This window comes from Crotalus tigris, unplaced genomic scaffold (assembly GCF_016545835.1).
Source record: "Crotalus tigris isolate CLP2741 ecotype Arizona unplaced genomic scaffold, ASM1654583v1 scf7180000023853.46361, whole genome shotgun sequence".
Taxonomy (NCBI): Eukaryota; Metazoa; Chordata; class Lepidosauria; order Squamata; family Viperidae; genus Crotalus; species Crotalus tigris.
Genome location: NW_024100226.1, coordinates 175 through 12806, shown reverse-complemented (window position 1 = coordinate 12806; position 12632 = coordinate 175). Strand labels below are relative to the sequence as shown.

At 47.7% G+C, this 12632-nt stretch overlaps 1 protein-coding gene across 1 annotated transcript; it reads right to left on the bottom strand.

Moving 5' to 3' along the window:
- Window positions 1-1383: 1383 nt before the first annotated feature.
- LOC120298394 (arylacetamide deacetylase-like 4) lies at window positions 1384-11735 on the bottom strand. Its single transcript, XM_039322133.1, has 6 exons — window positions 11667-11735; window positions 10802-10892; window positions 9954-10231; window positions 7149-7347; window positions 6282-6345; window positions 1384-2812 (listed from the first exon to the last, which is right to left on the bottom strand). The coding sequence occupies exons 1-6, from the start codon at window positions 11733-11735 to the stop codon at window positions 2038-2040; spliced, it is 1476 nt and encodes a 491-aa protein (XP_039178067.1). The 3' UTR covers window positions 1384-2037.
- Window positions 11736-12632: the final 897 nt, after the last annotated feature.

Below are 12632 nucleotides of genomic sequence, written 5' to 3'. Positions count from 1 at the left end.
AACATAGCCATGCCATTTACAACACCTCTGCGCCACCTTCCCCTTTTCTCTCCTTGCCCTTTGCGGTGGGCAGAAATGAATCTGAAATGAAATAGAAATGAAACAGACTGGGATTTGTTGCTTGAGTCTTTACTGAAGCTCAAAAGGTTTACATGAAGTCAGTTGTCACTATTCTAGAAGCTCAGCAACCGGGGACCACCTGCAGCTAAAGCAAAGGGGGAGCAAGGAAAGCGGATACAGGAAGAGTCGAGATGGAAGCGTCAACAAGGAGAGGTCCCTTAAGATCTTACTGCATCAGTCTTCTTGGAGAGAAACGCCTCTTCAGAGACAGAGGAGAGGAAGGCACGGTTCAAGGCAAGGTCCTGTTAGGAAACAGAACCTATGCCAATGGGTGAGGGGGAGGCTAGCACAATAGGCCTCCAGAGCTTTTGGGGGCTGATTCCCTTTTTTCGTTCATTTTTTGGTCTGCCTGTGGGAATAATGGTCTCCTGAAAGAGCTGCACTGGGTTTTCCATGACAAATGAAGGCACATATACATCTCCCAGGATAACGTTGCAAGATCCAATCTGGGTCGGTCACCAGGACCAGAGGTTTACTGTTCTGAGCATTCAAACCCTTGCCGAGCCCATCCTCATGAAACCTCTCTTTACTGGAATACAGGTAGTCCTTGACTTACAACACTTCGTTTAGTGACTGTTCAAAGTTACAGCGGCACTGAAAAAAGTGATTATAACCGTTTTTCACACTTAAGACCGCTGCAGTATCCCCAGAGTCACATGATCAAAATTCCGAAACTTGGCAACTGACTCATATTTATGATGGTTGCAGTGTCCTGGGGTCATGTAATTACTTTTTGCTGCCTTCTGTCAATGGGGAAGTCAGATTCACTTAACAACCGTGTTACTAATTTAACAACTATAGTGATTCACTTAGCAGCTGTGACAAGAAAGGTCGTAAAATGAGGCAAATTCACTTAGCAAATGTTTCACTTAGCAACAGAAATTTTGGGCTCAATTGTTATCGTTAGTCAAGGACTACCTATATGCACTTTGGGCTATTCTGTGAGTCGCAATTATGTGATGCCTTCCTATTGGTTCATTGGGATGTTGATGGCTGGTGATGGGCTTTTGTTTCCTTGTGCTGTCATGTTCAACATTCTCCATAAGTTTTGAGGTGGGCAGGCAAAGTTCATCAAAATATATCTATATCTTAATAGAAATGCTTGTTGCTGATAATAGTTAATAGATAATATTAAGTTTGGCTGTGCAATGTAACCTAAATCATATAATCTGTGTGTCATAATTATAGAGATGTGTTCATGCTATGTAGAAACCATTTTACAAGAAGTGTCAGTGTCAACTAAAAGTCACAGATGTTGTAAGATAGCACCCGTGCAGAAAGGTGTGGTAAGACAACCGTTTGTGTGAACTTCTCCTTTTACTTATGTAGCTTCAAGATATAAACTTCTCTGTTTTAGTGTGTCAAAGGTAGATAAGAGCCACCCTAAGGCTAAGGCGTGGGTGGTTAATGCTATAAGAACTACTCCCTGAGAATAGCTCAGGGTTCAGAATTTGTCATGTGAATGCTCTGAACCATTGTGCACAAATAAAGCCTGTTTTCTCCAACCCTTCGTGGTCTTGTCTTCTGATGTAAGTATCGTGGTTTTTTCCACAACAGTTTGATATTCCAAAGAACCACTGTCCTGACTATAGGGAGAAGGAGAGCGCAAAAGTTAGACGTCTGGCCACTCACCCAACTGTTCCTCTGTGCCACTTAGATTGTCATATGGGAAATTCTGTTTTTTGAGTAAGAGGGAAAACCACAGTTTCCTGCACAGCCTGACACCAGGCTACCTGAGTGGTGGGCTATGAACGAGCTGGAGAGGGCAAGGATGTGTCTCTTCAAAGGGTTGGTGGACCATCTTCAGGTCAGTTAAGCAGGACAGATGAATGAAATTATAGGGTATAACCTCTTCAGATCCAGATCTGTAAGGTAAGGGCTAGATGAACAAGGAAGAGGAACGAGGTTGTTTGATTTCTAGAATCGTTCTAGGAATTGGATTACACTATTCATACTCTTCCTCGTACTTGGAAACTGGATTGACCCCATATCTATCAGCAAGGTGATGCCATGGAATCCGTCCTTGAGGTGAAGCCAGGTGACAGGGACACCATTGTCTTCCAGCCTCTTCTTATAGAGCAAGCCATCATCTCGGAAAATGTCATATTCGCAGGTTAAAAGGAAAGTCTCTGGAAACTGCTGGATGACGGCGTCTTCTGCCAGGAGTGGGGAAAATATGGGGTCGAAAACTGTTTTGTATTTTTGGAAAAGATCTTCTGAAAATGGACCAGGTACAAACGGCACGTAACCCCGGCCTTTAAATTCCTCCGGAATATGTTCTGCACTGATCCATTTCTGATACTTTGCCATGAGTTCCTGCGGGACATGGGCATTGGCCATAATTTCATTGACCCCAGCACTGGTTCCTGAGAGATACATTGTGCCAAGACGAACAGCCTCTTTCTTGACTAAGGGGGGAATGGACTGGTTTTGCTGGTAAGAAGGTAAATTTACATCCAGGCATTGTAGGTAAGGATTGATTAGTATGTGGGCCTGGGGCTGTGGCAGGTCCTTTGTCATCAGAAGTTGCTGAGCAGTGCTGGCAACAAGTGTGCCTCCGCTGCTGTCGCCAGCCAGCACGATCCGTTTCGGGTCCACCCCGTAGTCCTGCGCATTCTTCAGAAAATGTGATACGGCAGTGTAGCAGCTGAGTTGTTGAGCTGGATAGGGGTGCTCTGGCGCCAAGGGGTATCTGAAGCAACAGTCAGTCAAAATACAATCTTAGAAATACACTGGCATTCCTATTCTGAAGATGAATAAATTATAGCTGCCCCACCCCAAAAAGACTGGGCAGCATGCAACAACCAATAGAGGCAGTCCTCAACTTACAACAGTTCATTTAATAACTGTTCAAAATTACAACATCACTGAAAAAAGTGACTTAGGACCGTTTTTCACATGACCGTTGCAGCATCCCTGTGGTCACATGATCAAAATTAGGGCACCTGGGAACTGATATTTATGACAGCTGCAGTGTCTCAGGCTCATGTGATCCCCTTTTGTGACCTTCTGACAAGCAAAGTCAGTGGGATTCAGTTAACAACTGCGTTGCTAACATAACAAAATTGCAGTGATTCACTTAACAACTGTGGCATTTTATGTTAAGACATAAAATAGGGCACTTAACTGTCTCACAAAACAACAGAAATTTTGGGCTCAGTTGTGATTGTAAGTCAAAGACTAGCTGTAATTCTGTAAACTACTCTGAAGTAACCCGCGGCATCCTTGTTAGTTCCTTATGGCTGTCAGTATTTCAGCACAGGGCTTTTCAGCTGGTGAAACGCGTACCACCTGTGGCAGGTGGTACGGGACCATCCTAGAAGTGGTAGTGGGGGGAGGGGAATGAGCTGAACCGGCGGCAGCACTGCACAAGCCTGAACGAGAGACGGCTGGAGCTGCAGGGCTGTCAGGGCTCAGCAGAAGCGCCAAGATCAGCCCTGGATTTTGGCTCTTTCCTTTGCGGGGAGGGGGCCAGGAGGAGGGAGGAGGCTTCCATGTTCCTCAAATCTGGGGCAAAGCAAAGCAACAGGAACCGGAAATAGCCAATTGTCTGGCTGACAGTGGCTGTGCTGTGCTGGAAGCGCAAGGCAGAGGTGCCCTGAAAACGGATCAGAGAGAAAGCTGAGCAGAAGGGAAATGTGAAAAAAAAAACCCCAAAACCCCACCTCCAGACAGCCTTTTCCCCTCCTTTCTGAACACCCTGATGGTCCCCTGGGATGGGCGAGGGAGGCAGCAAGAGGAGAGGGGCGCCGCCTGCTACGGGTCTTCAATCTGTACTTCATCTTGGACAAGTAAGTGTGCGGGCGTCATGGCGTCTGTGCAGGATGAGGCTGGGCTGCACGGGACGCTTTGTTCTGGGTAGGGTTGTAGCAGCCCTGGCAGTTTTTCAAAACTCCGCAGCTGTTTTTTCCCTTTGCTTTGGGTGCCAATTTGGAGAAAAAACACCTGGCGGATGTTGCATTCCTCTTTCCTCTGGAGAAGGTTGAAGGAAAAAGTTTGGCTCCTTCACTGGTTTCTCTTTTTGCAACGTTGCTTTTGGGGGGGGGGAGTTTAGTAAAGAGCAGCTGTCAGCTTTAGCCTGTCTGATTAGACTTACAAAGGCCTGTTTCCAAAGGAAATCCCTCGCTCGGCTTCCCTCGTGGGATGCAATCCCCGCGGAGCAACCGTTTAAGACAGGGGAGGGCAACCTGGGCTCTTTTATGACTGGTGGACTTCAACTCCCAGAATTCCTGAGGCAGCCATGCTGAGGGGAAAGGGAGAGGTTTCCAAGCTGAGCCAGGCTGGCTCAGGAATTCTGGGAGTTGAAGTCCACGAGTCATCAAAGAGCCAAGGTTCCCCACTCCTGGTTTGAGATCTCTGAACTCCAGAGTTAATCTGAAACTTGCTCCATGGCTGTGATGGATCATTGATTCAATCAATAATTAGAAGTTAGCATCTAGATACCCATGAAAAAGAAATACCTTTGGGAAATATTAAACAGGCAGGAACAATAGGAAAAGAGGTAGAAAGCCTAGGCCCAGAAACCAACTATTACAAATACGAAAGGCTGCTCCAAAAGAAACATCCATTTCCCTCTCTTAGAAAAGTCAAGCCAAAAAACAAAAGTACCAGAGAAGAGTCTCTCTCTCTCTCTCTCTCTCTCTCCTTCCCTCCCTCTCTCTCCTCTCTCTCTCTCTCTTTCTCTCTCCCCTCTCCTCTCCTCTCTCTTCCTCCCCCACCTGTGATAAGCACTAGCCTTGAACAAACCAAAAGAAAGCTGACAGGTTTGCCCTATCTCAGTGATGGCGAACCTTTTAGAGACCGAGTGCCCAAACTGCAACCCAAAACCCACTTATCCATTGTTGAGTGCCGGGTGGGTGTGGCCCATTGGGTGGGTGTGGCTGCGGTGGTAACGGAAGACTGGGTGGGACTAAAAAGTTCAATCAAGCAATTCCAACTTTGCAAGATCTTTTTTTTTCCTGCAAGAAGCTGAAATTGACTGAACCTTTTTTTTTTTTGCACATGGCAGCAGAGGCCTAAAGCGAAAAGGTTTTATAAAACCCAGCTGAAGGCCTAGGACTCGGGCGATAGAACGCATGCCCACAGAGAGGGCTCTGTGTGCCGCCTCTGGCACCCGTGCCATAGGTTCGCCACCACTGCCCTATATACACATAGAAACCAATAACAGGATTAACCCCAGACACACCAGCGCCTACAACAAGATTAACCTAGATACACAAAAACCTCATCAACAAGTTATTTCCTTCCCTGGGTCATAGGATTAATCAATCCTGCTGAAAGGGAAAAAAACCAAGCTAGGAAATTAAGAAGAACAAACTTCTTATAAATCTCATCAAAACTTAAAATAGGAAAAAGAGTATAAATTGTACCATGCATTTAGGTGATTTTTACTAGCTAGTCCAGAAGTCATTGCTGAATCACTTCTCTGTCTGGCTTCTGTAGTAAAATCCACTTTCTGGCAGTTTGCTTCGCTCAGTCTCAACTATATTTTTATTTTTATTTATTTTGAGCCTATTACAGTATTTTCCTCTTAAGTCTGAGTTACTCCCAGTTGCTTTGTTCTCCATTAATGAAATGCACATTCTCTTTTTTTTTTTTTTCTATTTTTGCTTTTTTTACTGCAGCTGCAGGAATTGTATCCAGGGAGGAAATAAAATGCTTGCTCATGTTATTTGTCCTACAACTGACAGGATGCATTCTGTTTGCATAAGAGGTTTGGGGCTGTGTTCTTAAATATTGTAACTTTGGACAGTCACTAAATGAACTGTTCTAAGTCTAGGACTAGACTTCGCCCAGCCTGGTTGGAAAAGCGCCCAGACGGGGAGAGAGAGCGAGAGAGAGAGCGAGAGAGAGAGAGCCAAGAGGGTGACAGCACTGGCAGAGCTTAATTCAGCTTCCTCCACAGAAAAGGCCGCGAAGCAGCGCAGCCTCCCTTAGGAGATGCTCGACAGAAACGAATCTGGCACTGCAACGGCCCCCAGTTCGAAGCTGTGCGGAGATGGATAGAGGAGCGGTGTCTAGGTTCCTATGACCATCGGAAATATGTGTTTTCCGATGGTCTTAGGCGACCCCTTTGAGAACCTCTGGTCTAGAGAGAGAGAGAGGTTATGGCAGTTGGCTTTTGTGCCTTCTGTGACACAAGTCAGCTTGAGCTCACTTACCCGATGCATGCGATCACAGTGTCACTTTGCCGGGCAATGAAGTGGCACAGCCTTTCGTGGGATCCTGAAATATCACAAAGAATTGTTTGAATTGATGTTCAGATGAGAATGTCCCATTTCTCCCACCCCTAACTTGTATGTTTTTATCTGAGCACATGCATTTTTCCCCTTTGGTCCTTGGCATGCTGCAGAAGAATCAGGGTACCCCTTAGGCCAGGGATGGCGAACCCTTTAGAGACCGAGTGCCCAAACCACAATCCAAAACCGACTTATTCATCACAAAGTGCCAAGGCCGCATTGGGGGTAGGCGTAGCCCACTGGGTGGGTGTGGTTGCTGTGGTCATGGCAGATTGAGTGGGCATGGCTGGGGTGGGTGTGGCCATTTTGATGTTGCTTGTGGGGGGATGCCTGTGGGGGCTGGCAGAATTGGGGGAGATCCAGGGGGTCTCTGGTGGATGTGGCGTTGGCAGGAGGTTCGTCCTGAGGGGTGAGGCAGGGGTAGGGCGGGGGTGCCATTGCTGCAGGGCAAGGCGAGACAGGGGCGGCTGCTGCCTGATACCATCAGCCCCCGCACACAGGCCAGCGACGCATGGGGGCGTGCTCTACCACCTCTACTTGAGCTTGCTAGCCAGCTGCTTCACCTCCTTTGTGCTGGGTGGGGTTGCCGCTCTGGGTGCCAGCGGCGGCCTAATGGACCTATGCAAGCTGACGATGGCGGCAAGTGTGCCACAGAGAGGGCGCTAAGTGCCGCCTCTGGCACGCGTGCCATAGGTTCGCCATCACTGCCTTAAGCCAAACATTTGTCCGTCCTTCTTTCATATCAATCAAACAATTATTTGGAAAACCTACGGGGGCTTCCAAACAAGCCTGCTCCTCCGTGGATCCAGACAAGTCCTCGTCTGTTCTCTGGACTTGCTCTTTTGGGACAACAGACCATCACCGGCACTCTGTCAAAAAGCATTTCCTTGACAATCAAGTCAGATGGTTTCCTGGGATGTATTCCATTCCAAAGGAGCCTCCATATGAAAAATTCATGGCAGATGCCAAGTTTATCCAGAATCCTGGCCTGCACAGGGGAAAGACAAGAAAGAAACCAAAGAATAACACACAAAGGATCTGTTTAGATCAGCGGTTCTCAACCTATGGGTCGCGACCCCATTTGGGGTCGATCGTCCATTTTACGGGGGTCACCAAAGAAGGCGATCTGCCATTTTCCCCCCTCAGGGGGCGCCGCCGTGCATGCGCACCGCGCATGGGGGCGCCGCCGCACAGCGCATGGGGCGCCACCGCGCATGCGCGCTGCGCATGCACGGCACGTTTGTGTGATGGGGGTCGCCGTCACACAAACGTTGAGAACCACTGGTTTAGATGCTATCCAGAGTGAGTTCTAATAAAAGAGAATATTTGGAGCTCAGGGTTGAAAGGAGGGGTCCTTGGTGCTCTCTGAGCTTGCTTGTGCATCCTCAGGTACACCAAGTGTAGGACTGTGCCATTCAGGCAAACCAACTGAAAGCAAAGCTAGAGTCCAAAGGCAGAGACTTACCAGTGCGAAAAGAATTCTTACAAACAAATAGAGAAGGCGCAGTTTTCTCCCCTGGCTGATTCCTGGCGGGATATGCATGCCGATGATATTAAAGTAAAGGATCCACCCGAGGAATAACAACGTGATTGAAATGCAAAAGTAAAATACCAACATCCACAGGGTTTGGCCCAATATCGTTTCCATGGTGGAAAGGTCCTGAGATCAGAGATGGGATTTCTTTTCCCCTATCTGGCCAAAGAAAATTGTCTTAAAGCTTAATTTGCTTTCTTCTTGGTCCGTGAGCTCTATATTGCCCTTAGTTCTTTTAACAATAGGTGACACGTACACCACGATGCCTTCTCTTATACCATTTCAACAGGTATGATCGGTCAACCGATCATTTTTTTTATTCACTATTTAACTGGACCAACAAGTTCTGAACAAACAGATCTCTTTCAAAAGTCTTTCTCTTGAGGGTTACATCATCCAAGATCGGTTGAGTTTACTTTATGATCACCCCACAGATTAAATGAGGAGGTTCATTTATCTGTATTCCTTAATTATGGCTTTCAGAGGCACACTGTAATCTGAGTGAGCTTCTGGGCACCACGTTCCCTGACACAGAAAAATGACTTTACACAGATTTTGAGATGACAACAGCCTCAACAAGGTTTAATGCCGAGTGGATTTTGCCATTTGAGTTGTAATTTGGTATTTTTGCTTCTGCTGGTCAGAGGCAGATCAGTTCAACTAAAATTGTCTAAAATCGCCGTCATAGCAGTGTTCCAATATCTCAGGGGCTGCCACAAAGAAAAGGGAGTCAAGCTATTCTCCAAAGTGCCTTAGGGCAGGACAAGAAGCAACGGATGGAAACTAACCAAGGAGAGAAGCAACCTACAACTAAGGAGAAACTTCTTGACAATTAGAACAATTAACCAGTGGAACAATCTGCCTCCCGATTGGACAATTATTTGTCTGAAATGGTATAGGGAAGCTTGGGGGGAGGGGAAAACAGGGCTACATGCATGCAGCTTGACTTGTACAAGTAGCGGGCTGGCACATACAGCTTGATTGTAAGTTGACCTGTATATGCCCATGCATGCAAGCCCACTTGCGCAAGCTGCACACACACAATGGCTGGCTGCTCACGTGGCTCGGTTGCGAATAGGCCACAGCCCAATAGTAGGCCACAGTCCAGGGACTGGGGACCCCAATATAGGGTTTCCTGCCTGAGCAGGGGGTTGGACTAGAAGACCTCCAAGGTCCCTTCCAATCCAGAGCCCTGAAATGCAGTTCTTTGCCCTTCCTTAATAATGGGACATTTGTAGATGGGGAAATTGCAACAATCACTATCGGTTTGTTTTATGTTTGCAAGGTTGAGGTATTAAGCAAAGACACATGGTGAACAAACAAGCTTCTTTATTGATCTCTTCTTACAACCAGCAACAGCAAAATGGCACGCAGGCCATTTATAGAGTCCTGAACCCAGACAGTGTCAGCCATAGGAAGCTGGCTGTTTTCGTGCCTTGCGCATGCGTGCAAGGCTGGCGACAGCCAGTCTGGTCCCAGGCAGCTTTTGGTCTGCCCGGGACCATTTGCAACATTGCTGAGCCTGCTGAATGCTTCAGCAGGCTCAGGACACAACAGGTAGAATCTCTGTAATTAAGATGAAAGTGTAAGAACGTCCTGGTAGTGCTTCACAAAAGCCAAGAAACAGGAATGTTGAACAGTCAACAAGTTTAATGCACTGTGTTGACATAAAGTTAGCACTGGAAGCTAACTTCCAGTGAACCTGCTTCCAGTGCCTTAAATACAGCCACCTACCACGCCCAGAGCGCACCCCCCAATTACCACCCGTGACCATACTCCACCCTCGCCTAGCCCAACCCCAGTTGATAACCCACACCCCACCAATAACCTAATTAACAATGCTGCGCTCTCCTGCCCCAGTCCACGCCCCACACATAGAAGTGAAATGAACAAAGCCGGAAACACTCTGCTTTACCGTCCAGTCCTCTGCTCCAACGTCCACTAATGACAGACCCAGCGACACTTGGAAGTCCAATAAACATAAGTACGATGCAGCCTCCCCTCCGTTCGCCACGTTTCGTCCGTGCTGTTGTTACTAGTCATCTAAGTATATCAATTACTAGCCATCCTAGCTGGTCACATGGGCTCATCAGCTGCCGCTCTAGGAATCCCGGTTTCCCATCTCGGTGGTTGCAATAGCAGTGCGAAACACGGAGCTGCTGCTCTAGGAATCCCGGTTGCCCATCTCGGTGGTTGCAATGGCGGCGCGAAACGCGGACCCGCCGGATCAGCTGTTGGGGCCTCTCCAATGTTGCCATTGTGTGAGCCGGTAACGGGGCCACTGGAGGGTGGGTGGTGCGCTGGGTCTGATATTCGGCCCCCCTCACCACATGTCCCCCTGGAAGAAAGCATACTAAGATGAGTAAGGCCTTTTGTCATGCACATGAAGAGTTATTCGGCCCCTCCCCAGGTTTGCGTGGAAATTTCCTATGGTATCTACGAATCAGGTCGGGAGCAAAGACATCCCCCTTCCACACCCAGGAGGCATCGGACCGGGGATATCCCTTCCATAAGATTAGATAATAAAGTTTACCCCCCTTCACCTGCGAATCCAGGATATCTTGTACTTCATACCGCCCTGGGGTGATGGGCCCTGGGGTTTGTTCTTGGGGTTTCTCCCTTACAGGTTTCAACAAGCTTACGTGAAAGACTGGATGCACCTTATCATGCAAACTCGGTAAATGAAGCTTCACCGTCACCGGATTAATAATCTGGACTATGCGGAAGGGTCCGATGTACTTTGGTGCTAGTTTTTTGCACGGCACCTGCAACTTTATATATTTAGTCGATAAATACACTAGATCCCCCACCCAAAACTGAACCTGTAAGCTACGAGTTTTATCCGCCTGGTGTTTAGTTGCTTGTTCTGCTTTTATCAGGGCCTTTTTCACTGTACCCCATACCTCACCTACGTGGTTAAACCATTCATTGGGGTGACGAGGCTGGGATTCCTGGGACCCACACTCTGGCATCGGGACAAAGTCGCGTCCATACACCACCTGAAATGGTGTGAGGCCGGTGCTCTTATGTACTGCGTTATTATATGCGACTTCCGCTAATGGCACCAATTCCACCCAATTCGACTGTTGATAGGATACGTAGCTCCTCAGATATCGCTCGACAGCAGCATTGGCCCACTCCACTGCCCCGTTGGTACTGGGATGATACGCAGAGCTGAGACCTTGAGCAGTACCAATGAATCGAAGGAACTGACGCCAGAATTGAGCCGTAAATTGTATGCCACGGTCCGAAATAATTTGACGAGGTGCCCCATGCAAACGATAAATATGTGTTAAAAACATTCTGGCCAGTCTTCTTGCCAACGGCAATCCCTTACAGGGTATGAAATGGGCTTGTTTTGAAAACAAGTCAACCACTGTCCATATAATGGTATAACCCTGTACCTCCGGTAAGTCAACTATAAAATCCATTCCAATGTCCTGCCATGGCTGATTTGGATCAGATACTGGTTGTAACAGTCCCACTGGTTTTTTGGGTACTACCTTTGATTGTGCACAGATGTGACAGCCCTTCACATAAGTTTCAATGTCTCTTCTCATTCCAGGCCACCAAAATTGACGTCTGGCTAGGTGTAACGTCTTCAGGAAACCGAAATGGCCGGCTAATTTAGCATCATGACAACGGTGATAAACGCAATCTCGTAATCCCTGGGGAATATATAGTCTATTGCCATACCATGCTAAACCATTCCGGTTTGTAAGTAACCCGGGATTATTCAACAACCAAGGATCTTGTAATAAAGCTGTTCTCACCTCATCCTCAAACAATGTCATTTTCGAGCAGGAATCTACATGCAGATCTCCGACGCTATAAGGGGGCATAATGGCCTGGACCACCTCCTCCCTCGTACTATCATATTGCGGTAGGCGAGAGAGGGCATCCGCTAGGAAATTTCTCCCCCCTGGAACGACTTTAAGTTGGAATCGGAAACGTTGGAAATATTGCACCCAACGCACGTGTTTAGGAGACAACCGCCCAGGCGTTTGTAGAACTGCTAGATTCTGGTGGTCTGTCCACACTTCAAAGAGATGTTGTGCCCACTCCAGTAAATGGCGCCAGGTGGATAAGGCCCATCTAACTTACTGCAAGAACGTCCTGGTAGTGCTTCACAAAAGCCAAGAAACAGGAACATTGAACAATCAACAAGTTTAATGCACTGTGTTGACATTAAGTTAGCACTGGAAGTAACCTCCTTCCAGTGCCTTAAATACAGCCACCTACCACGCCCAGAGCACACACCCCAATTACCACCCATGACCATACTCCACCCTCGCCTAGCCCAACCCCAGTTGATAACCCACACCCCACCAATAACTTAATTAACAATGCTGTGCTCTCCTGCCCCAGTCCACGCCCCACACATAGAAGTGAAATGAACAAAGCCGGCAACACTCTGCTTTACCGTCCAGTCCTCTGCTCCAACGTCCACTAATGACAGACCCAGCGACACTTGGAAGTCCAAAAAACATAAGTACGAAGAAGCCTCCCCTCCGTTCACCGCGTTTCGTCTGTGCTGTTGTTACTAGCCATCTAAGTATATCAATTACTAGCCATCCTAGCTAGTCACATGGGCTCATCAGCTGCCGCTCTAGGAATCCCGGTTTCCCATCTCGGTGGTTGCAATAGCAGTGCGAAACACGGAGCTGCCACTCTAGGAATCCCGGGTGCCCATCTCCGTGGTTGCAATGGCGGCGCGAAACGCGGACCCACCGGATCAG